At 51.7% G+C, this 25,489-nt stretch overlaps 1 protein-coding gene and 1 long non-coding RNA gene across 4 annotated transcripts; one reads left to right on the top strand and one right to left on the bottom strand.

The window, feature by feature from the left end:
- LBR (lamin B receptor) lies at positions 1 to 19,573 on the bottom strand. The gene is made up of 14 exons (XM_082704516.1): positions 19,434 to 19,573; positions 15,048 to 15,226; positions 13,473 to 13,676; positions 11,589 to 11,672; positions 11,119 to 11,314; positions 9,961 to 10,157; positions 8,944 to 8,998; positions 7,689 to 7,880; positions 7,015 to 7,118; positions 5,807 to 5,932; positions 3,008 to 3,176; positions 1,711 to 1,791; positions 1,491 to 1,613; positions 1 to 1,120 (listed from the first exon to the last, which is right to left on the bottom strand). The coding sequence occupies exons 2-14, from the start codon at positions 15,210 to 15,212 to the stop codon at positions 960 to 962; spliced, it is 1,857 nt and encodes a 618-aa protein (XP_082560642.1). The 5' UTR covers positions 15,213 to 15,226; positions 19,434 to 19,573; the 3' UTR covers positions 1 to 959.
- Positions 15,244 to 24,833, top strand: LOC309850514. Of its 3 annotated transcripts, XR_014304301.1 has the most exons (5): positions 15,244 to 18,220; positions 22,946 to 22,995; positions 23,349 to 23,445; positions 24,493 to 24,622; positions 24,765 to 24,833. It is a non-coding gene; the product is annotated as an uncharacterized lncRNA (long non-coding RNA). The 3 variants fall into 3 exon arrangements; XR_014304299.1 differs by lacking the exon at positions 22,946 to 22,995; XR_014304300.1 differs by lacking the exon at positions 22,946 to 22,995 and having other exon boundaries at positions 23,302 to 23,445.
- Positions 24,834 to 25,489: the final 656 nt, after the last annotated feature.

Raw genomic sequence — 25,489 nt, 5'->3', positions numbered from 1 at the left:
TCAGCAGTAGCAAAACCACAGTTTTATTTCAAAAAGTCAAAAAACATACAAAAATATCAGCCTGAAATGGCAGGTTTTCAAACACCAATCTGTGTAAAAATGTTTAAATAGTGATGTTACTGCAAAAATATATATTCTATTTTTTTCTATGGGCAACAGTTTATAAAGGCAAACGAACAGCTGCAATTGAGGTAGCAAAGCCAAATTCACAAACTTTGGATTAAGAAAAATAACCTTCCTATGTTTTAACAGCATCTTTATACAGCGTTAAATGAATTCTATTGCTTTGCCATTTTTAATCGACATGTATTTTTATAAAACTTAATTTAAAATACTGCAAATGTTTTTGTTAAAAAGATACTTAGTCCTATTTCACATTCAAAATACTGTACAGAAAAATCCGAGGTCCCCATATATTACACGCGAGCTGGGTATTTACATCTTCCAGTTCAGCTCTAGAAGCTGAGGGCAAGCCAGAGGGTCCTGACCATCTCTCCCCGCCTCTCCCCAGAGAGCAGTTCATGCAGGACCAGGATCGACACTCAAATCACGTAACTAGGAAAAGGAAATGGATGAAAATCCTCTTCTCTGAATAAACAAAACACAAACGTGCTTCGAGGGTCACGGTTGGTTTCATGTAAGAAATACCACTGACAAAAACCATCACAATTTGAAAAGTCCTCAAAACCCATAGACACCTGTGGTATTCTTTCCAGTGCATTTACAAGACTTTTAAGAAAGGAGCATTTCCCATTAGAAAGCCAATTCTAACACCTTCGCCTATTTCCTTCTGTTTCTATGTTGCCCATAGAAACAGCATCTTTATGTTTATCTTTATGCTGTGATTTAGTAACGATAAACCTGGGGAGGTTAAAAGACCACTTGGCTCCATAGTCCCACTGGAGCAGGAGAGTGAGGACCGGCGGAGGCGCGGCGGCAGGGCGGGCGGCAGCGCGTGGCTAGTAGATGTAGGGGATGATGCGGTAGGGCACATGGCGGCGGTACTTCTCCCAGGCCAGGCCGTACTTCCTCCGGCAGTGGCGCTCATCACGGGCCTCGCGGTGCACCAGCAGCACGGCAAAGTAGATCACGTAGAAATAGGGCAGAATGTGCTTAAAACCTGCGGAGCACAACAGACGCGTGAGGTAGCTTCCCTGTTTGTCCCCCCAGTCTTCCCAAGTGGACCGTGGGATTGCTCCCTTTCCCCGCATGTTGGGGAAGCCCCTCACCCCCCACACATGGCAGAAGATGGCATCTGCGTGACAGGCTCTCCAGGGCGCAGGGACAGCCGTGCCTTCTCACATGCCCATCCTCTCCTGGCCCTCACTGGGTCCTCGCGTCAATGCTAACTTCACTCCCCTAAGTGATCGGGTGCAGCGGCTGGTGTGGGGGTGGCTTCCACCAGGGGAGCACACCCCCCGCCCCGTGACCCCCCAACTCTGCCCCTAACCCCCAACACGGCACACATGGCGCCCCTATGCAGTGCTCACCACAGGGGAGGGACCACGCCAGGGCCATGATGAGGTCACCCAAGTAATTGGGGTGACGAACGAAGCCCCACCATCCAGAAACTAGAAGATTTTTTCCAGTTGAAGTATGGATGGTTTTTAGATCTAGGTGAAAATAAAAATACATTTATAATAATCTCTACACCAATAGAGACACAAAATCTTTATGTGAGGAAGATAACAAACATAAACTGATACTTACGTGCAAGCTTTGGGTCACTGGGATTTTTCCGGAATGCATTTTTCTGAGAATTTGCACATCGGAAGATTACATATCCACAAACTGTAATTTTTTAAAACTTTCATGTTAACAATTTAGATCAATATAATCAAATATTTAAAAACATTTGTAACTTCACCTAAAAATGATTTCTTTGCTCTGAGGATGGAATACTTTGAGAGGTTTTGAACTCAATCTCAGAATGTCAAAAGAAAATAACAATCCTGAAATTCCACCACCCACGAGGGGGATGCAAAACCAGCCCACACAGTCACATCACCAATGAAACCCAATATAGCCCGGCCTGTAATCCCATCAAGGCCGTGGTCAGCAGAATCCAGAACACAGGGTGCATCCCCTGGAGCCCAGCACCTGCAAGCCGGAACGTGGACGCGGGGGACTCGGAATCAAAGCACAGCTCAGAGCCGGGACCAGGATGGCCTGTGCAGACACCTGCCAAGTCCAGCTGCCGGCTCTATTTCGGGCTTCAAAGGTCTAATGGGCCTTGACATAGCCCAGCCTGTTCACCATGCCGTCCAGCCTCCGGCCAGCGCAGGACACCACGAGCCCACCCAGAAACGAGGCACTCGCCGTCCTGAGCAACACCTGGCCCCAGCGAGCACGGGTCACCAAACCAGTGATGAAATGCAACCAACTCAGGGAATTTCCTCTTCGGCCACGGACACTACTTAGCTGAGTAAAACTCGCTCTATTTGAAGCTCATGCTGCTGTTCCTACCCCACCTCGAGTGCGGGCCTTTACCAAACAGTGGCCTAGAGGAAGAGCCACCCTGACGCGCGTCCACATTCGCCGGTGATGCTCCTTTTCTCCTGCTGAGCTGCACCCCACCCCTCCCACGCTTCCCCACCTGCTCACACGTGAGAGCAAACACCCTACCCTCCAGTGAGCCCTACACTGACTGATGTTCCCCAGAGCGAGTCTGCTCCGCCTTCACCGTGACCTTCCTTGGGCTGTAAGTCCCCGCTAGTGCGCCAGGCCTCACAGTGTCTGACAGCAGGCTGGCCTAGCACACCAGGACCAACCTTCCTGCATTCCAAGGTACCCACCAGAAAAAGCAGGCCTGCAAAGGAAAAACCACCAGAGGACAAAGTATCCATGCTCTCTGCAGGCACAAGAATCTTCTTTACACACATCACGAACTGCTTCCCACCTGAGCTCATCACACCCATTTAAGAGGGCGCATTGGGATGCGGAGATGTCGGAGCACAGAGACTCGGCACAGGATCTTTAACCCGCACAGACTGAAATCAGTACTCACGTTTCAGAGCAATAATCAGAGAGGCCATGGGCCAGGACACTTCGTTGGGATGGTGGACGAGATAAAAGGCTTGAAAGCTATAGATGAAGGGAACCCACACTAAGTCTCCAAAAGCCAGCATGAATCCAAACCCATCGTGGGTGATGTCCATGGTTGTCAACAATGCTTCCTGCGAGGAAAGAGTGGGAAAAGCCATTTTTAATGCCCTTTGGGGGATGAAAGTTTCTATGTTTCAGGTATACAAAGTACTGGTTCCTAGTCCAATTCATTTAGCACTAGAGGAGGGCACACCAACCAGAAGGGTTTTAAGGAGCAGGGGAGGGGGGTCTGGTTCCAGGGCACGTGTCCCCCACCTGGTCACTCCACCATCTCCACCTCGGGTCACCCGACCCACTCACTCCACAATGTGGAAATAAAGCATCTTGGAAAGGCCGCAGGTGCTCCTGCCTCTGCCCGGAGCAGCCTCCTCCAACCTCAGCCTACGCCCCCCTCCCCAGCCACCACCCCCAAGCTCCCACCTTCCTGCTCCCCCCTCCCTGACCAGACCAGGTGCTACTCGACGCTGCACCTGCGTGCAGGCTAAAGCTGCTCTCTGCAGCAGGCCACAGGAGGACAGGCAGGGACCTCGAGTGGTCACCTTGCCCCCTAGCACACTGAGCACCTGCTCCGCAGTGTGTGTTCCCGTTGTCTGCAGAAGAAGAACATCACCAGCAGCCTTGGCGTCCATTCCACGTGTGCCTGTCTACCTTGCGATCGCGATCTGGCTTTTCCTGTCCACCCTCCACACAGGCCACTTGACCTCCTCCGCGAGCACACACGCTCTCTGTGGGCCTGGTCGGCGTGGGCCTGGTTGTGCAGGCTGGACTCCGATGGGAGACGCCAGTGGGGCCAAAACTCAGGACGCCCTGGGATTCCCCGAAGGAATCCCTATTGACAAAGGACAGGCGGCAAGTGTGCGCGCTGGGGAGGGACCGATGGCCCAGGTTAAAGAAACAAAGCAGTCACTCCAAAGACCGTTTTCCACCAGAAAGACCATGGGACACAAGAATGGGGGTCAGCCAGCTCCTGTGCGTGCCAGGTGATTCCGGGACGTGCACCACTGACCACAGGGGGGTGGGGGCGTGAGTGCCACAGGGAGCGGGCACAAGAGGACCCCAGGAGTCCCGCAGAGATGCCAGGGAACGCTCGCCTTTGTTTCATCCCATTTCTCAGTTCCTTCCAGTCACCCGACCTGGTGAGGCAACCCCCGCCAGGCACCTGACCGCAGCCAGAGGCTAAAGGCGGTCTACACGGAGGCCCGTTCCTCCAGCAGGCTGCAGTGCCCACGAGGCATGGGGACGGCCCCGCCCAATCTCATCCTGGTGTCCCATCCGAATGCTTGACAGCAGACAGCATGTGGCCCAATGTCCAGAATCTAAGAACCCCCAGCCACGTCAACGGGACCAGCACTGCGAGTCAGAAAGCCCCAATCACTGACAAGCTACCAGAAAGCGGGTTGGAGAAAAAAGCCTCTGGGACAATGAAGCAACAAGAAGCCTCGTCCAGTTCAGGCGACTGTTCACCCGCCTCCAAGGGGCCACTTGCCACCTGACAGTGGGAGGCCACGCCTGCCTGACCAAGAGCACCTCTAGGTTTTCTTCTACAGCATGTCGCCCCAGGTGGAGATGCAGACCGCAGGAGGCCACGGGAGCTCCCTGAGGCGCTGGGCCAGCAGCTAAGGCTTCATGGCCTCCGAAGGCTCTAGTGTTCCCGGAGAGATGGCAGATCACTGGAAGACAAACATCGGGCCTGCCGAGTCGCTATGACCATGCTCCAGGTGGCCAGCCTGGCCACCCGACCCCACGGCCCACAGGAGCCAGCCCAGACTCCAGATGCCAACAGACTGGGACGCAAACCCGCTTCAGGACAAAAGGACATCAGCTGCCCATTCTATTTTTAAAACCAAGAGAAAACTCGACTTGGGATCTGGAAACACAGATTACAAAGACACTAGGAAACCAGTAACATAGGGGTCAAACATCAACTTCAAGGCCAATCTGTTCAGCTGAGACGAAGAGTCTTCAAGGGGCAGAAAACACTGACTGCTGCTCAGCGTGAGGGAAGCCACGGGGTTAGGAACCCAGCTGGACTTAAACCAGTTTCCTCCATCACCAGGACTTCTGACTTCTTATCCATTGGGCCAGAGCTAGTATTTTGCACATTTTGAAACACAGCCATAAAACTTCTATCACCGGGCGCCTGGGTGGTTCAGTGGGTTAAGCCGCTGCCTTGGGCTCAGGTCATGATCTCAGGGTCCTGGGATCGAGTCCCACATCGGGCTCTCTGCTCAGCAGGGAGCCTGCTTCCCTCTCTCTCTCTCTCTCTCTCTCTCTCTCTCTGCCTGCCTCTCCATCTACTTGTGATCTCTCTCTGTCAAATAAATAAAAAAAAAAAAAAAATTAAAAAGAAAAAAGAAAACTTCTATCACCCAGTGTGGAAGAACTAACTGCCTCTTGACAATCCGAAAAGCACTAACCTAATTCAATGATAATCTATCCTCTTACATTTGACACAGTAGTTAAGAAACTGAGAGTTACTGAGGAACCCGTCCCACTTGCAGATCTTGAATCTGTCACACCCAGGAGCAGCCAAGATACACAGCTGCGCCAGCACGTGCTGCGTACCAGGCGTTAGCGCTCACTGCGTCCGCTCCAGGCTCCGCGCTGGCCTGGGAGGGTGCCGAGGGCTGCGCAAGGGAGGCTGAGCGCTCAGGCAGGCCGCCCACCCGACTCCCGAGGCCTCTGCTCTGAACATAATTACCTCGTTCCAGAGAGCATCCACCACGTACAAGAGCTGGAAACTGTTCACCAAAATCATCGCCAAGGACGGAGTGGCTCGCCCCTGTACCTTCATCTCCGCCAAAAGCATCACCAAGTTCACAACCACCTGAAAGAAGAAGAGCAAGTACCTCCGAGGGCCTCCCCAGACCCCTGGCTGCCACCGGGAGAGCCACAGTCGCCAGTGACCACACAGTGACCTGCGGGGCCGAGACGCCAACACCACACACCGAGATGGGACTTCCCCGGCAGGACACAGGGTCACCTCCATGGTGCTCTTATCAAAAACGCATCTCCAATCAGGAGAAGATGGCGGGCCCTCTACACAGTATGTGACCGGCATGCTACAAGGGGCGAGGTCCCACCAGCCAGGGGAAAACTCCAGAAGACAAAGCCGAGTCACAACCACATGTACTGGAGGCCTGTCCGGCAACAGTCCCAGGACAGAGAAGGCCAAAAGTGGAAAAAGAAGGGAAACCCACAGGTCTGCGGATTCAGCTGAGAATACCGAACTACGGTAACCCCCAGCCCTTGAGGCTACGTGCTTGTGTCTCATGTTCACACAGGGGACAAGCAGGGAACAGAAGGGAATCCTGACTCCATTTCTGCAACTCCCCCACAGGTCTAAAATTAGGTCAAAATTCATTTTCTTTTTGAAGAGGAGAATACATTTTTTTCTTACATGAAATTGGCCTAGACTATCACGTTCCTAAATAAATACACTGACAGAATCAAAATAAAACAAACCCTTAATGTTTCACACCTATAACAAGGGCATCTTAACCACGTGGACTCTATCTGCAGGGGAAAAAAAACGTCAAATACAGATTTGTATAAATCTGTGATTGCTCCTAAAAGCAACTATAATTAGGGCGCCTGGGTGGCTCAGTGGGTTAAGCCGCTGCCTTCGGCTCAGGTCATGATCTCAGGGTCCTGGGATCGAGTCCCATATCGGGCTCTCTGCTCAGCAGGGAGCCTGCTTCCCTCTCTCTCTCTCTCTGCCTGCCTCTCCATCTGCTTGTGATATCTCTCTGTCAAATAAATAAATAAAATCTTTAAAAAAAAAAAAAAAAGCAACTATAATTATTTCTAAAAATCCACAGCTTCCTTGAAATGAAATACAGTTTTTTTCCAAATGCAAGATTAATGTGTACTCCTGGACTGAAATTTAATGAGAGGAAGAGGACATACCCATCCGATCAGTCCGGGGCGCAATTCACAAAAGTATTTGAGGTCAAAAGTACCAATCCGAGGATTAAGCTCACGGCCAATGAAGAAATCATAGATGGCGTTTCCTGGAAGGGAAAAGTTCTTACACAAATAGTACAGCCACTGGGAGGTGTATGGCGAGCACCTACCCCCAGGGCCCTAGTCCAGTCGCTTGGGGGTCCAGCAGGTAGTGGGCGGGCGGGTGTGCGCACCAGTGAGGACGGGGCGTGAGGACCTGACTGGAAGCAGCGAGGCCTCGAGGGCCAGAACTCCTCAGTTTAAGGAACCAGAGCTTTTTTAAAATGTAGACTCACAATTTTCTAAAATAAGTAACTTCATATTTTAAAATATTTGAACACTTTAGGTCAAGAGTCAACCTATTTGTGATCTCTGTGACCTGGCTTGGTCTCTTTAAGGATATTGAACTACTTGAGACCAAAGGAGAAAATCCTAATTTGTGATGCTGAGGTGACTAAAATGCTGGGGACTAGACATAAGTCACGACCACAAAAGGTCTTACTTGTCACTGAGTGACTAAAAAATGGAGGAGCATAGGAGGAAAACACCGAATATATTTTTTCCCTTTAAATGTATTCTCCTTTCCGAACTGACTCCGTGCCATTCTCCCTTCCTCCCCCTGGCGGTGCGCTGCTCACCAGAGCTGCCAGGGGCCAGGGCAGCCGGGGGGGCACCCGCAGCCCGTATGGCCAGGTAGGTGCTGAGGCCCACGGTGAAGGCGAAGGCAGCCAGCACCAGCTGCAGGAAATGGCGGTAGATGTAGAGCAGCTCCAGGCCCCAGAACACGGCCGCACCAACGGCCGCGGCGGTCAGCAGGAAAGCATAGAACCCTGCACGTGAGGCAACACAGACATGTTAGCGAGGCCGGGGCTCAGCCCGAGGCAGGGAACCTCCTGGCAGAGCCGTGCGCTCACCCAGCTTTCCACCTGCTGGAACACACTTAAGGTCTCCTTGTGCATTATCAACAGTCATTATGTGCTTTTTAAGAGAAAGCTGAAAAGTGCACAGAAATTCACTATTAAAAAGCTGAGAAGGGGGGACTAACTCTTCAGGCAACTCCACTCAGTTGACTGAGTGGCTACCTTCAGCTGAGGTCATGATCTCAGGGTCCTGGGACTGAGCCCCCTGCTCAGCAGGGAGTCTGCTTCTCCCTCCGCCTGTTGCTCCTCCCCTGCTCGTATACTCTCACTCTAGCTCTCCATCAAGTAAAGTCTTCTAAAAATACTATAGAAAAGGTAAAATATAAAAAAGGAGGGAAAGGGACCCAGGGGCCTCTTGGAGCAGTGCCATGACAGGGCTAAAACAGCGGCCATGGGACGCTCATGGGGAAGAGAGGACCACGTTCCAGGCCGGAGCCCTGCGAACGCAGCCAAGGGATGTGCAGAGGCCAGTGGCCGCGGCAAAGAGAGGCTGGCTCCTGGGGCAGGAGCAGCCAGGAAGGCCACGCAGGATGGGACCTCCTGGGGCAGGCAGTAACCCCAGAGAATAAAGTACACAAACTAGGGTGATCGCTTCACTTAGTGGTAAGTACTAGCAGGAAAAGCAAACTGGGTGGCAGCAGGAACACCCGAGGGGCCGTCCCCGCACATGGCACGTGGAGCCCACGGGTCAGCGCGAGTCCCGGGACACATGCAGGCGCGCAGCACCCACAGGCTCTGAGCAAGCATCAGATCTGAGTGTTAAAAAAAAAAATTAGGAGCACCCAGGTGGCTCAGTGGGTTAAGCCTCTGCCTTCGGCTCAGGTCAAGATCTCAGGGTCCTGGGACCGAGCCCCGAATCAGGCTCTCTGCTCAGCGGGGGGCCTGCTTCCTCCTCTCTCTCTGCCTGCCTCTCTGCCTACTTGTGATCTCTGTCTGTCAAATAAATAAATAAAATCTTTGAAAAACAAATAACCATTCAATCTATACTTTAGTCTTCTTCCATCAGTAAGAGGCATTCCTTCCACAACCTGAAAAGAAAAAAAAGGTTTTTTTAATTTGAAGCTTTAAAAAGCACAACACTCTCCCAACATCTAAATCCTAAATTTCACCACCTTTCAGCAGCATAGACAGTGACAGGTGGCAGACATATCAGTGGCACGTCATGTGGGGAACCCTGCGGGGCTGGGTGACACAGACATCTTGGGGAAACTGCTCGGCCAGGGCTGCTGGACCCCCGGCCCCCAGCCCGCGAGCACTGGTTGGCCACGCGCTTGGAAGGCAGCTGCAGGGACACCACAAGCCCATCGTCCTATGGCTGAGGTCCTTGTCTACAGCCGCCCACTCCAAGCCTGGCTACCCTGCCACCCTGCCCCGCGCCACATGCAGACTCATCCCACAGACTTATGTGGTCTTGGTCCACACACACACACACACACACACACATCTACTCAGTCGTCCCATGAACCCTCCATGACCAAGAGCCAGGGAGCGCCCCGCACATGCACTCAGGAAACACACACCTCCCTCAGGTTGAGTTTAAATAACGTCCGCCTGCCCGACGGCAGCCACATCCGACTCCTCAAAATGACTACTCAGCAATGCTGCCTCGTGTAGGAGACACCAACATAGTGTCAGTCTGGGGCCAGACTCCTCCTCCCTCTCACTGGCTAGGACAGGGGACCCAGGCCTGGGGGCCACCTCGGTGGCAGCAGAATCCCACTGCAGATTCCCAGCGCCTCCTGTAGGGTCCTTATCTAATAACCACCACCCGCGGCTCTAGCCTGCAAACGCGCGAGAACCGAAACATACATGCAGATCTATCAAATCTGTAACCGCAGAAACTGCTTTTCTTATTCAACATTACCTAGTTTGAAGGTGGCTTACCTCAGCTAATCTGAATGTGTGTCTGCACTGTAGAGCTTTCCCCTAAAGGTGCCTGAGGTGGGGGGGCGGGGAACCACAGCAGTGTGCCCTCCCAGAGAGAACTTACCTTCCCGATCGGCAGGAGGTAGAACAGAGCCTGAAGAAAAAACCAGAGCAGATAGACCCCGAACACTCTGGTTTCCCACAGATCAGACAAAGCTGGCAACGGAGGCGGGAAATTCAGAAGACGGGGCTCCTTCTGTTTGCACATGAGCAGCAACAGGAAGAGGAAGGCAGGCAAGCCGAGCATGATGAGAAATGCACCTGCAAACACCGGGGACCATTTGAGATTCCAATTTCAGTCCAGTCGATCCACTGCTTTCACTTTTCCGAGGCAGAACCAAAGGCCAGCTAAGCGTCTGACCCTGCTAAGGTACCATCAGCAACACCTCACCCCTATGGCGCCCGGGGAACAAGCGCCCACAGGCACAGAGACCAGCGGGGACAACAGTCCCCCTCACAGACCAGGCTTCGTGGTATTTCAAGTCCTGCCACATGGGAGCAGACAGGGCGAGATGCCAGCAACCCAGCCATTGGAACATCTAAAATTCATGAACCTCCTCATAGAAAAGCCAGCAAACACCCTGTCTCCAAGCTTCCAGAATTGGGCCAGTGCCCCATGCACAGAGCACACGCAAACACGGGGATGGGGACACTGTCGCTCGCAGCCCAGCCAGCCTGGTTACAGCTACGATCCTCCCAGCCACGAAGCCAGGCAGGACTCTGAACCGGTGGGCCCCGAGTGGTTTCCTTTATATGAAATGGTATCATTTTCAAATTACAACCCACTTCAGAACACTGAGCGCTCAAACACCTGAGACCCTGGATGCTCGTGGCCCTGCCGGGCGGCTCAAGCAGCCACCGCTGCCCACGGCCACCGCTGCACTTGGCCTCCGTTGTCCTCCACCTAACCTTCCCACACCAGCCTGCCCTTTACCTGCTGAATTTCTTTGTTCAAACCACAAGCAGGTTGCCTGAAGCTTTCAATATAGCCACTTGGGCACCCTCTCCACTCTAGGACAATCGTCAAAAATGCTCCCACTGCAGCCCTTTGCACCTGCTACGCCTTCTGCCTGGAGGGCTCCTCCCCAGGCTCCCATGGGGCTCACACTCCTGCAGAGGGAGGCCCTCCCTCCCCCACACCGCCCCACAGAGCTCACTGCCACTGCCACCGCCTGGGCCACCGTCACCACCCTCCCAGTGCTAAGCCAGAGCGGTTGCCTACCAGGGACTCCACCGAACTCCAGGGCCTTGGTCTGCGTGGCTGGCTCTTCAGAGGTTTTCCATAATGTAGATCCTTTTGTTGCAACAATGTTTTCTTCCTTAGAATCTATGTCTTTTAATTTGATCTCTTCTCTTCTTGGCCGAAGGCTATACTGTGTAGATATGTAACGACTTTCTTCCAACAAATGGAATTTTTCCTAATTAGAAAATAGGAAATGTTTACAGTCAATAATTATCATTAATGTAACCCCATTAACTGACTCAGCATCTTAATATAGCTGCTCATTAACAAGAAGAAATCTGTTAAATGACATTCAGTCCTAATTTAAGAACAGAATTTTAGAAGAGATTGTAAGATTATGAATTTTAGAAGGGATTGTAAGATTGTAAGATTATGGTATACAGTGTGACTCTCGAAAGAAAGTCACATTTACGAAGAGGTCAAGTGCCAGAGATGAGGACGCCCCGTACCTCAGTGTTTCTGGAGGGCAGGCCATCCCTCTCTGTGCGCTCAGGCTCCCCATTGTATCTGCCGAGGCTGTTCCCAAACGGCTTCTAAGGTGACACAAACCATTATAAACATAAGAATCGTGTCGTATTAAAGAGACCATTGTGACAAAAACTTGCTATTATGAAATCAAACAATAAAATAAACCAAAGATTCCCACAGCTTCAATTCTAAAAGATTTCAACATACTTTTGTTAAAAAAGAAAAGGAATAAAATTGATGAGAATTTCCCAGTCGGAAAGGATTGGGATTTTACAGTATAGCTCTCTACGTGAGATCTTTCATCTTTTAAACGTAGACTGTTACAATGTCATTGTTCAATGGCAGACACTCTAATATATGAGTTAGAGAAAGTAAAAACTGGTCAATCAGTTCCCTGAGTGCTTGGGGGTGGGGGAGGGTGGCGCACACACATTCACTGCCTCCAAATAGCCACCTAGGGGAAACTAAGACATGGTGGGTACTCCGGGAGGGTCACCAGCAACCTGCAGACCGCCCCCCGCTGCCTGGTTTCTACAGAGCCCCAAGCTCCCACTGCCTGTGTCCCTCTCTTCAAACCTGCCTCTCCTTTAGGGGGGGAGGGAACGCGTCACCGGACCAAACTGGGGAAGTGGTCCAGGGCTCTGCTGGCAAGGAGCACAGCCAGTCTGTGGCTCTTGGGTCACCGGGACTGTAAGAAAGTCACATTGTAAACACGAACGGGCACTAATGCTAAAAATGGAAAAGTGACAGAAAGGAGTACGCAGCATCTGTTCCTTAACATGTGTCCCCTGACGGGCCCTGAGAGCCGTTAACCGACAGAATATTCAAGCTCCCCAATAATCCTCAAAGGCAAGGGAAAGGGGTGAGCTGACAGTATAAGGCAATCAAACTGACCAAAAGAATTACTACTAGAATTCTCCGGATGAGAAAATGGGCATTCACACACTGTGGAGGTTGGCAGAAACCTTGAGGCAATTCAGCCACATGCATCAAAGCCTCAGATCGGCTCCACCATCTGACCTGGAATTCCACACCTAAGCACCGACATTCAGGGAACATCAGATGCTGTATAAGAGTATTTGTTTACAACACTGAAAATTCCAAGGAAAAGCAAAATGCCGATCATCAATAAGGGAGCTGATGCTAATCATCACATCACATGTGTATGATTCACGGACAGCCAAACGATTCTATACAGCAAACGATGTACGAAAATATAACTCAGGTTATTCCTAATGTTTTAAAATTTTTAAATCTGACTATAAGACTATGTATCTAAATCCAGTTTTTTAGGATTATTAAAAATCTGCGTGCATTTTACCCAGGAAAGAGATAATATTAAGAGAATAAAAGATCATCTTTATTCAGTTCTTTTCCTTCAAAATCATTTCCATTTGGCCTACCACCTGAGACATCCTTGTGCACGGGCCTGTAGTTCCTGCACAGCGACCTTTCCAAGCTTCAGCTCAGAAAGCAATTCTGTTAAAATTATGATGCCAAGTAATGAGGCCAAGACCAAGGATATGTTTTTGGAAAACACAGTTTCCTTATTTTACACAAGAACTTTTTAAGTTCAACCTACAATCTACATCTACGCCAAATTTAAACTCTGCTTTTTTTAAAGTCCCGATACTAAACCGCCCTCCTGTAACGGAGCGCTCTCTTGCACTGGTGCTCACAAGTATTGGACTTCCCGTTCTCCCAGCGGGTCACGCACTCTTCCAGTCATCACCTTAGATGCCACACGTCCCTGCCCCGTCAGCACGACTCACTGCGGCCTGAGTAAGCACGCACACGAGGGGGAAGACGGTTTGGGACCGAACCCCGGACACGGTGCAGCCTCCCGAGGGCCCGACTACACGCACCAGCACCAGCGGAGTCAGCTTCACTTCCAGGACTTCCTTCCTCATCTCCTTTATGTCAGCCTGGTGTGAAGCAGAGGCGGATCGACGGGAACTCCTCAGTGGTCGACCAGGGGATCGGGAGCGCGACCTTGACCTACTCCCTCGGCGTCTGGAGGGAGAACTGGACGTCGAGCCACTTTTCCTTTGTCTAAAGGAAGTTAAAGGCTAGAGAGGGACAAGAAGGCACAGAGCTTTAGCACAAGACAGACCTGAAGGAGAAGAGGGTGCAAAACATGCCCAGTACCATCAACTCCGCAATCACCCCGGGGCCTCAGGGCAGCCAGACGCTGCCATAGTGGCCCACCCACGGGACACGCAAGGCCTTTCTCAGAAGGTCCTGCGCAGAATGGATGTGTCCAAGCCAACTATCTGTGCGCTCTGCCGACGGCACCTCCGAGAGCAGCAGCCCCTGACACCGAGTCAAACTGAGACGAGGGGACAAGTGAACCGCACCCAGCAACACAAACCCTAGCCCCCCAGGGGCACTTGCAATAGCCACCCGGGAGGATCTGGAAAGTGGGGGCGCGGCTGGGCGACTCAGCAACACCTCCTTCTGCCCTCTTCTCTCCCGCCTGATTCTGTGTGGCCCAGCAGCTAGGAAGGGCTTTACTGTTTGTAAATGAGGCCAAACAAAAACAGAAGAAACGTGAACCTTCGTGACCCGTGGGAAATACTTTAAATTCTCACTCCAGTGCCCATTAATAGTTTCATCGGAAAACAGCCACATCCCTCATGTCCTGACTACCTGGGCTGCTCTCACACTGCAGAAACCAGATGGACATAACGCCTAAAATCATCACTATCTGGCTTTTGGTTCAAAAGCTTTGCCAACCACGGGCCAGAATACTCAGACTGTGGTTCAGAGGCTGTGGGTTCAAGAGACTAGACATGTAGAAATCTTCACAGCATTTCGACAATGTGATTTTACACCTGTCGGATCTAACGCTGCAAAGTCAGGGCTTTTACGGCACATCTGTCTTCCAAGTGTCCGGCAAGTCACTTCTATGGTATTTCACGTAAGCACTTCTAGACCACAGAGCAGATCATTTAAAGCCCGGCCCCCCAACCAGAGAGGCTGAGAAGCCCTGGGCCAGACCTAAATCTAATTACTGTCACTCTCCTGATGAAATCCTCAGTGCTCGCAATGAAGCCCACATCTCTCTGGTTTTGCTCCCGTTAATCCTGAGCTGGCCCTCGCCCCCTGCACCTGTGTCCGCACCCAACTCCCACCCCCCGGCCAAGCTGTTCTCCCTATTTGGCCTCAGCACCCCCAGTGTTCTCTGCAAGCCCTCCCTGAGACCCCACGCACACCAGCACCACCCACCAAACTTCCCTCACCAAAGGCATGACACGATCACGGAAGTGGGAGCTTCTGGGATAGGATACCATGCCGCACTTGTGTCTCCCCCACCCGAAGCCCAAGTGTGGCCCTGCACCTCCACCTGGAGCCAGGCCTGACCTCTGTATGGCTAAAAATGCACCACCAGTCACCTCCCCATCTAGAAACAGACTCTGGCAAAGCAACGGAGCACTTACCTTGATATCATTCTCCTTCAGCTCAAGTTCAGTGCCGTCTTTGTACTTGACGGTGTAGAGCTGGGACTGGCTGTCATGGCTCAGAATTTCGACTTCATAGTAAAGCGAACTCCCAGGCCACCGACCTCTCACCACCTCACCATCAGCAAATTTCCTACTTGGCATTTTGAAAAATCAGCCTGAATGGTTTAAAAAAAAAAAAACAAGGAGTCACTACATCCACACTCGCATGTATCTTTCTTCCACAGACTAAACACTAAAATATGTCTTTCCAAAGTGTTTAACTGGCAAAGATTTTAGGACCAGAAGAGGCTCCTAGAGCGGCAGGGAGGGGAGGATGTCTGAGCCCTTACTCCAAAGGGGAGAACAAAGTACCAAGGACAGGAGAAATGGCAGAGTGGGGACGCATGAGGCTGTTGTTTCCGCTAGGGCGTATCTCACCTGGAGTCACTTTACACAGGGCGCTCTTGCCACCACGGCACCTGCCGGCGACACGAACATGCAGCCGGATAGAAAGGCACCAAGAGGTTTGCACTCTGCAAAATGCTATCACCCGAGGGACCGACTTCTTGCTACTCAACAAGGCACGTCACAAAGGACGCATTTCCTGATTTATAAATCCGCACACAGGTCACCCTGCTGAGCCCTGTGACTCTTCATCTCTGGGTTGTGAGTTCAAGCCCCACATTGGGCACAGGGCTTACTTTAAATAGATAGATAAATAAATTTGTATATAGTCTTACAAAGGCTTTAAAACCTTATTTAATTTTGGGGGCGCTTGGGTGGCTCAGTCGGTGAAACATTTGCCTTCAACTCAGGTAATGACCTCAGGGTCCTGGGATCGAGCCCCACATTGAACTTCCTGCTCAGCGGGGAGTCTGGTTCTCACTCCCTCTGCTACTCTCCCTGTTTGTGGTCGCTCTCTCTCACTCACACACACAAATAAAATCTTTAAAAAAAAAAAGTGTTTCATTTTTAACACATTACTTCTATTAAAAACAATAAATTCTAAGGAACCATCCATCTGGGAAAATCAAGGAGGTATAACTAACATTACTATAAGCCACCAACAAGGAAAAAATTATTCCAAACCCATAACGAATAGCAAATGTGGGGTGCTTTCATAAAGTTTTCAAGTCTTCCAGCTAAAATCCCAAACACACTCCAGCAGATGTGCCGACCACACGCGGGTGGGCGCACACACACTCGCAGCCAGCATCCACCCTCAGTTCCCACATTCCTTTCCACATGGCCCCAGCGCCACGCTTCAACAGCACTCCAAGAAACCAGACGCAGCCAGCAGGGAGGACCACTTAAGGGAGGCCTGCTGGCCACCCTTCCTCAGTTATCAAGGGGGGCTGGGTGCTGGGTGCTTCCAGCTCTCGGGCAGCACGCTTTTCCCCGTCAACTGAGCAGCAGAGTCCCACTGCCCTGGGACAAAACAGTACCGCCCCACCTCCTTCTGCAGCAGCAGCTCAGCAGGCTGGGGGTCTCTTCTCAGAAGGGAATTCCCCCTTTGGGCCAGCTGGCCAGCTGGCCAGCCCTCGCTCGCTGGTCCGGCCCCCAAGCCTGCCGCTCAGCCGACCGCGGTCAAGACCCGATTGCACCAGGCCGCATGGGCACGCCAGCAGCTCTCCGGAGTTAGGAAAGGGCGAAGCGGGCGTTACCCCACCCCTCCAGCGGGAAACCTTTCATAAGCACATTTCCTCACTATTAATTGCCTGAGAAAATACTTCACAAACTTCACTTGTTTAGAAAGATAGCAGCCAGTCTGTGGGAGAGGAAAGCAAACCCAGCCACCTATCCAGTGATTAGAGGGTGTCAGCCCAGCACATGCGAGCGGAGAGGGTGCTCTGGGCCGGCGCCTGCCTGAGATAGCATCGCAGGCTAATGAGGGGGTGTGGGCTCGGACCGGGGGAGAGGAGCCAGAAGCTTTAGTGCTGAAGTCGCAGCAGGCTGAGGTGGCATCTCAGGGGCACTTGGCAAGCAGGGGGCAGTGGACACCTTGGGCCATGGAGGAGGGGGGACAAAAAGGAAGGTGACAACGGCAAACCTTGCCTGTTTCAACATTCAGGTGCGAGAGCCTCTCGATACTAAGAAAGAGGAAGGAAATGTGCACTTCTTCTCTCTTCTCTTGTGCCACTCCACCTCCCCGGACCCCCTAAAATCAAACCACTGCTACTGGTACTGATGCCCAGAGGCTGGTCAGCCGGGGTTGGGAGAAGACAACTGTATCTTTGTCCAAGAAGACACCATTCCAGTTTGAAACAACTCTCCAGAGACTTAAAAAGCCTCTGGAGCAGACACTGTACCTTTCTGAACATTTATTTATTGCCATCTGTTAGCCAGTTAAATATTTTGGGTCACACAAATTAAGATAGTTATGGATATCTGTTGCTAAGCTTAATTTAAAAAAACAAACAAACAAAAAAAAAAAAAACTAAGACTTGGAACTCACAGCAATGTTTTCACTGGTGGCAGAGGAAGCCAGCCCTCTCCTTAGGAGACCTCTGTGGTGTCAACAAATGTTCCAGAAGATGAAACCACAACACCGTGCATACCTCCACTTTGCCCAAGCTCCTCCCACCCTGGTGACAGCCCAGCCACCTTCCAACAGACTCCTCTGCAGGGTGAGTCCACCAAGATGGGACACCCCAGCCTCACTGCCACCATGCACGAGGTCCAGACCCACCGGGAAAGGCTTCATTCAGAAGGGACATTTCAGCCCAGTGGAAAGGAAAAGCTTGTTTACTGAGAGGCTTTTCCCTGTGAAGCCACACATTTAACTAACTTTCCTGTCAGTTAGCCCTACAATCCTCACACATTTGAGCTGCGACTTGTTACTATTTATCATGCCCACAGTCCTCTTCCCCTGGAGACCAAAGTGTTACAAGGGTGTCTGGTTCTCTTTCCCTCACTCCCAAACCAGTCCAAATCCAGCTGAGAAAGGGAAGCTCAAAGGAAGTCTGACGGCTTCCGTTGCACACCGGCTTCCCTTGCACACCGGGGCCCAGGGCCCAAGGCCAGCCAGGCAAATGCCTGCCCCTGCCCCCGGCCCCGCCCCCTGCCCGGACTGTAGGACACCTAGGAGACACCACCGCCCAGGCCTGCCCACCGCCCAGGCCTGCCTGGGCAGACGGCGCGACGCCCCTAAGCAATCTGAACACGCCAAGGTAAGGTCCATTCCCTTGCGGCTCGCTCTTACCCCTCCTACCCTGACAGCTCTCGGGGGGCCGGTGCTCTGTCCATACCTGCCCTCTCTGGCCCTGCGACAACAGTCTCTGCTAAAGCTACTGCCACGGAGGCCGGGCACCCGCACACGCGTGCACGCGGCGCGGGGTTGACGCCGCAGGTGCAGCAGGTGAGCGCCGACGCGGTGCGGGAGCGGTGGGGGGGTGCCCGGAACGCCCCGGCCGGAGCGCCAGACCAGGCCCCTCCGCGCTCAGGTCTCAGAAATGCCGCTTGAGGCCGCGGGCCGGTGTCACAGGGACTTTTTTTAAAAGACTTAAAACGGTGAAAACACAGGATCGAACGCGCACAGCCCGCTTCACTATCCGCTTTCAGAGCGTTGGAGTCCGGGAGCCGGTGACAGCGAAGGCGGACGGCAGCCGCGCCCTGTCCCCGTCCACCCATCCCCCGTCCCCGCAACCCCCCAGGTCCCCGTCCCGCCCGCCGGGCTCCCTATCCCCATCAGCGCATCCCTAGTCCTCCCCCCGTCCCCCGTGTCTCCGCCCCCGTCAGTGCATCCCCCATCTCCGCGCCTTCCCCCCAGTCCCCGTCCTGCCCGCCCGGTTCCCTTGTCCCCACGTGTCCCCCGTCCCCGTCAGCGCATCCCCTGTCCCCACGTCCCCCGTCCCAGTCAGCGCATCCCTCGTCCCCGCGCCGTTCCGAGTACCCGTCCCGACCGCCGGGCTCCCCCGTGTCCCCAGTCCTCGTCAACACATCCCCCATCCCAGCGCCGCCCCAGTCCCCCGTCCCGCCCGCAGGGCGCCCCCGTCCCCCGAGTCCCCGTCCCCGTCAGCGCACCCCCCGTCACCCCCCCAAGCCTCCCGTCCCCGTCAGCGCATCCCCCGTCCCCGTGACCCCCATCCCGAGTCCCGAGTCATGCCCGCCCGGGTTCCCGCGTCCCCCCGTCTCCCATCCCCTCAGCGCGTCCCCGTCCCCGCCGTGGCCGCACCCAGGGGCCCCAGGACCACCACCGCCGCCCTCCCGGCCGACACCGCCGCGGCGCGCCCAAAATGGAGGGAGGCGCCCGCGATTTCCACCTCCGCTCCACTTCCGCCGCGGCCCGGCCGACCCCCTGCAGGGGAAGCCGGGGCCGCGCATCCCCTGCCCCCCGCACCCGGAGGCCGCGCCGCGCTGGGCGGCGGGCACGGGGACGCTCACCTGCGCGGGGCTCCGGCGGGACGTGAGCGGCTCCGGGACAGTAACCCAGCAGCACCCGGCGTCGGCTCCGCGCGCACGACGCCGCCCGTCGCGCCCGCGCCCGCGCCCCCTCCCTCGAGCGCGCGCCGCGCCGCGCCCCCGCCCCGCCCCCCAGCGAGGCCACCCCGGTCTCCCATTGGCCCCTCGGCCTTTTGAATCGTCCCCGGCGCCGCCGATTGGTCGTGCGCGTGGCGCGTCCGCCCCGCCGGGCCTGCCCGCGGAGAAGGGGAGGAGGCGGGGCGCGGAGCCGGGCGGAGCCGGACAGTCCGCCCCGCGCCCGCCTTATCGCCGCGGCCCAGACGCCGCGCCCCCGCCCCGCCCCCGCGCTGCCGCCGGGGTCGGCGAGGCGCTGCGTACTTCGGGCTGCGGGCCTGCCTGGCCAAAGAGATATAAGAAGCTGCAAAGAAAACAGTCAATCCGCGCGGTGACCAGTCCAGACCAACTGTCCGGGGCTGCAGGTGCTTCCTGCGAAGACGCTGGCAGAGCTCTGCCAACCGTGCTGAGGGTCTGCGGCCCCCCCGCGGGCTGCGCCCCACTAGGCGCTAGGCTCCTTTGTCCTGAGGGCGGCGGGACCTGGCCTGGGCCGCGGGCCTCGGGCGGGCGGGCGGGGGGTGCAGCGACCGGAGCGGGGTACAGCGGTGGCGCGGGGTCCGGGGCGCCCGGGGGCCGGGGTCCTGGCCAGAGGTGCCAGAAAGTACACAGTAATATGCGCGCTGGGGTCAGAAAACTCTTGCCCTAAGCGCTGGCTACCACTCGCATCCCACAAGTCTGGTGTTAACTCGCCTGCGAAGTGCCTGTTGTAACGTTAACTCCGAATCTGGTGCGGATCCTAAACCTTTATTTTCTCCAAGTTATCATTATTCGTTAGTTGGTTTTCTTCCTTTGAGGTTGAGAGTTTAAAGAAGTCCGCTGAAGTTCCCGGTTTTGGCAGTGTGGTCTTCAAGTATTTGTTAACCCGACACTAGGCTAGCCTAATTTAACTGGGTTAATTTAAGTGAATTTCAATTTTGGAAACACTGTTGCTTAAATTATAGTAATAAACAGGCTTTTGCATTGAAAATGCAGCTTTGGCCTCAGGAGTTCTCATTTTCTCACATTTATTAACAAGACACTCAAGTATACTATGTTTAAAAAGAAAGAAAGAAAAGAAAAGAAAAGTTAATACATTGAGCTTCCTCAGACACATCCGGGGCAAAAGTTTTCATCAGAGCCTTTCCAGAAAACAAGTTCTGATATCCAGATGTCTTCATGGTCATGAAATTTTCATGGAGACTTGAGCTCGAAATATCCACACTGCACTCCAAAGTCAGAAAACCTGATTTTTGGTAAAGCTGTAGGCTCTCATTGTCCCAACGTTTAAGACAAGATAACACTGACCCTGTCTCATTTTTTGCAGCAGAAATGAAAGTGCTATTCCAGGTATAAGGGGCCCTAAGGCAGTCACTGTTCCTAATGGTCACGCAGCACTGTGCTGTTGGTTCTCATCTGTCCTTCCCAGGACCAGGATTTCAGAGCACTTCCCTTGAGAACACCAGGATTTCAGAGCACTTCCCTTGAGAAACATATTTGCATTTCCTGGATCCGTTCAGTGTGTGAAATAAAAGATTCTCTTAAAAACACACACACACTTTGCTTTCTAAAAAGTGAGGTTTACAAAACCTCATGACAAAATGAAGTTAAAAGATTGTAAATCACTAGAATGAGCTGAGTTAACATTCTACCTTCTAAATGACCAAAAACATTTTTCAAAACAACTGATTTTGACATTGGAGAAAGTAAGCAATACTTACTGTTTATTTCTAGTTAGTAGACAGAAGAACGTTGTGAAAAATCAGATTGATACCTAGGTTAGTTTCTCAATAAAGGAAGGGTTGGTATGTTCCTCTCAGGTTTCCTCTAGAGACTACTAAAAGTGTGTATACTGGGGAGTGGAGAGTTTCTAGGGTTAGTTCTCAGAGAGATGCTTGTCAACCACAATTAGCCAGTTGTGGATTTTTAGAAAATACCAAGTCCGAGTCACAGAGCCATGTCTTGGCACTGCTGTCGTTAATACAGCTGTGAGTGGCACAGTCCCCTCCACCACTGGCAAGGAAAATTGGCAGTGGGGAAGAAAAGCTCATGGCCTGGGCCACTCCCATAGCTAGAGACCACACCCGGGGCCAGGAAACCTTGCATGGGAAACAGGAGCCTCAGGTGGTGCGATCCCCCATGGGGGGGTCTTTGCTTCTGCTTCCCAGAGGGTGTGGGCTAGGAGGACTGATACAGTCCTTTTGAAAAAGGGGTCGGGGCACAATTTCATGTGGCATGAGGAAATCCAGTTAGACTACTTGGGCACCGTTTTGTTAGTTTTGTTTAAAGATGTTTTTAATTTAGGGGCGCCTGGGTGGCTCAGTGGGTTAAGCCGCTGCCTTCGGCTCAGGTCATGATCTCAGGGTCCTCGGATCGAGTCCTGCATCGGGCTCTCTGCTCGGCAGGGGGCCTGTTTCCCTTCCTCTCTCTCTGCCTGCCTCTCTGCCTACTTGTGATCTCTCTCTGTCAAATAAATAAATAAAAATCTTTAAAAAAAAAAAAGATGTTTTTAATTTATTTGAGAATGAGAGAAGGTGCATACAGGAGGAAGGGGAGGCAGAGGGAGAGGGAGAAGCAGACTCCCCACTGAGCAGGGAGCCTGGGATCACCATCTGAGCTCAAGATAGACACTCAACCGATGGAGCCACTCAGGCGTCCTCGTCCTGTTTTATAAGGAAAAAGCTGTTGGACACTGGAGGTACAGAAAGCCTTTCATGACATGGACGTACCCCAGGGGCCATCTGATAGCACATTTCTACCATGGTGTTTGATCTGAATCATTCCTATTCACAGAAACAGAGTTCGTGGTTACCACCATGGAGTAATTAAGTCATCTCAATAACAATGACCTTTTCATCTTTATTTGAAACACTTAACACTTACAACCATTTGTAGCACTCCTCTGCTTTTTTCTTACTGTTTCACTATCAGAAGTGGCAGCGTTGAAGGGATGGACCCAAGTACCCTGCTCTCCTCAGCTTCATTGGAAGAACTGAAACAAAGGACTATCTTAAGCAATTCAGTATGAATATGTGATTTTTTTCTGCTCCAGTATTCAAGCTACACACTACCGAGAGCTGTTGGATCCGTACTCAAGCCAACTCTGTACAAATTTCAAATACATCTATGTCCATGATGCTCTAAAAACATAGAATCACAAGTACCTGTCACTTATGGAGGGGTGTGTTCTGAATAAAATGATTCACCAGACTCCTGTGCTCCAAATAGGTGTTAGGTTATGCAACCAATGAGGAGGCTCTTGCTTCAAATAAAGTGAAGAAGTGTAAAATGATTATGCAAATTTTATTTTGCATAATTAATTTATACAAATTAAAATTATGTTTAAAATATTAGGCTCCATCTCAAATATTTTATATCGTCACCCTCAAACATGCTTTACGCAGATCTGATTGCACCAGATATCGTAGGACACGAAGATTACCGTGATCTAAAAGTGAGTCTTCGAAGATGGGTGCTGGGAAGGCAGCCAGATGAGCAGTCCTTCAGAGCCCAGACTTGGGGCATCAGAATTCAGAGTCCTAGAGGAGGAGTGCCTGGGGGGAACAGACACTTGATTTTGGCTCAGGTCATGTTCTCTTTGTCCATGGTATTTGTCCTTTTGTGACTGGTCTGTCCCACTCAGCACGATGTCCTTGGGGTTCGTCCATGGGGTAGCAGGTGTCAGAATTTGCTTCCAGTTAAAGAGAGAGCGATATGCCCTTGTATGTACATGGCATGTTTTGCTTATCTGCTCATATAGCCAGAGACATGTACACTGCTTCCATTTCTCATCTCCCGTAAATAAAGCTGCAGTGAATCCAGGTACAGAAGTCTGGCTGGTACAGAAGTCTGGCTGCTCTTCGCGGGATGTATACACCCAGAAGATGAATTGCTGGATCATAAGGTAATTTTACAAGCTGCTGACCACAGCGGCTATGCCCATTTTTATATTTCCACCAACAGTGCCCTAAGTTTCCAATGTCTCCGCAGCCTCACCAACACTTGCTCTTTTCTGGGTTTTGCTTTTATTATTATTATTTTTTTTAAGTACCCATCCTGATGGGGGAAAACTGATCCTACCAATGTGCTCATAAAATTTTTTTTGTTATTTTAAAATAATTTTATTATATCATACATGCTGTCAACCCCACAGGGCACCCTGCAAATTCTGACTTAGATTAAGCATAATTGCTCAAAGACACTCAGTGGTATTTGTGCCATGAATTTTTGGGTTTTTTGGTTTTTGTTTTTTGGGTTTTTTTGCACAGCACAAGATGGGTTCCAGCGCAGCATAGTTCAAAATCTTGCTAACGTCTTGAGGCCAAAGCGGAGAGTGAGAAAAATGTTGGCAAGCGCATAAAGAGCTCTTCCAATTTCCTCAGAAAAATACGATTTGAGAAGAGCTGAAATATAAAATGTTAACAAAAGTAAATTACCGTAAAAGCACACTGTTGGCTTGAGTCACTTCATCTCAGTGTAAGTGAGGCAGGGTGGGGGAGAGCCAGCCTCATGGGACTGTCCTTTGCAAAATTAGAACATTTCTCCAAGTGAAACTCTGTTGTTAGCACATGCTGGGGAAGCCACAATTAACCTAGCCGGGTTTCCAAGGAGGAGAAGCACATGTCAGACCCTGTGAACTGCACCCAGTTTTGCAGAGCAAGTGTTTTGGACACATAAGCACACATGGAGTCCAGTGTTACATCTTCCTTTGAAATACACACAAGTGGGGGGGGAACATCTGACTCTTCTTGTCAGTTCAGGTCATGATCTTGGGGTCCTGGGATCAAGTCCCGTGTTGGACTCCGTGCTCGGCGGGGAGCCTGCTTCTCCCTCTGCCTGCCGCTCCCCCTGCTTGTGCTCTCTCTGTCTCTCTAAAATGAATGAATGAATGAATGAATGAATGAATAAATAAATAAATAAATAAAATATTTTAAAATTTATATACACACAGGGAAATAGTAGCCAAGAGAGAGGACGGCTCTCTTTCACTTCCAAGAGTCCACACCAGAAAGAGGAATTCCGCCTGTGGACTTGGAAGTTGGGGACACTTGCATTGGGACCCCGGCCCTCTCCCCCAACAGGTACTTGGACTTTATTTTCAGACTGTTTCCTTATCTGTGAAATAAGAACTATAATAGCCACTATCTGGAGGGCTGTTGCAAGGTGTGAATTTAAAAAGAAGTAATCATGAAATACTTCTGATTTCTTAATTTATTCCCTCAGCAACACTGGATTGAACTCTCAAGATGGAAGAAATTTGAAAACAATATTAAAAAAAAATTTTACAACAAATTTGAAGGATGCCTGACATTTTTGTGTTTATCAAAATATGGTATAAATTAATGGGAGGAGGACGAAGTGTCCTGATTTTGAGGGGTTATTTCAATAAGGCTTTCCAGCAAGGCCCCACTTGCTGTCGGACAGTCAGACCGCCTGGAAAAGCAAGTGGAACCAGCTAGTGTTGAGCTCATATCCCCCATCCCCACCCCCAGGCAGGGGACCTGCAGTTCCTTTACCATCCCTAAAAGACTTTAGAGTAACTAAAATGGAAAAAAAAGAAAAAGGTCTCTCCCAGCATTTGGAAGTAACTCAGAATTGAAAAATATGCCCCCAAAAAGCACTCATAGTGCTTCATGATTTTATAGTCACCGAGTGATGGCAAAATGCCAGGGACCAGTTGGCAGAAAGTCAGTCCTCCAATGGCTTAAGTCTGGTCTTCTGCCCCCATCCCGCCCCCAACCCTGCACACACTGAGGCCTCTGCTACATGCTCTGCCTTTAAATACATTTTGCAAAAACGGAGGCAATTCCCATCAGGGCCTCTGAGACATCCCCCCACTTCTGTCCTCTGAGGATCCACCTGAGGCTGCGGGAAGAAAGCTCTGCCCACAGGCAAGAGGGGCAGCCGGGGCTCCTCAAGTTCACATCCATGCCCACGTGGGAAGGAAC

This window comes from Mustela nivalis (assembly GCF_964662115.1).
Source record: "Mustela nivalis genome assembly, chromosome: 16".
Lineage (NCBI taxonomy): Eukaryota > Metazoa > Chordata > Mammalia > Carnivora > Mustelidae > Mustela > Mustela nivalis.
This window is presented reverse-complemented; position numbering and strand designations above follow the sequence as displayed.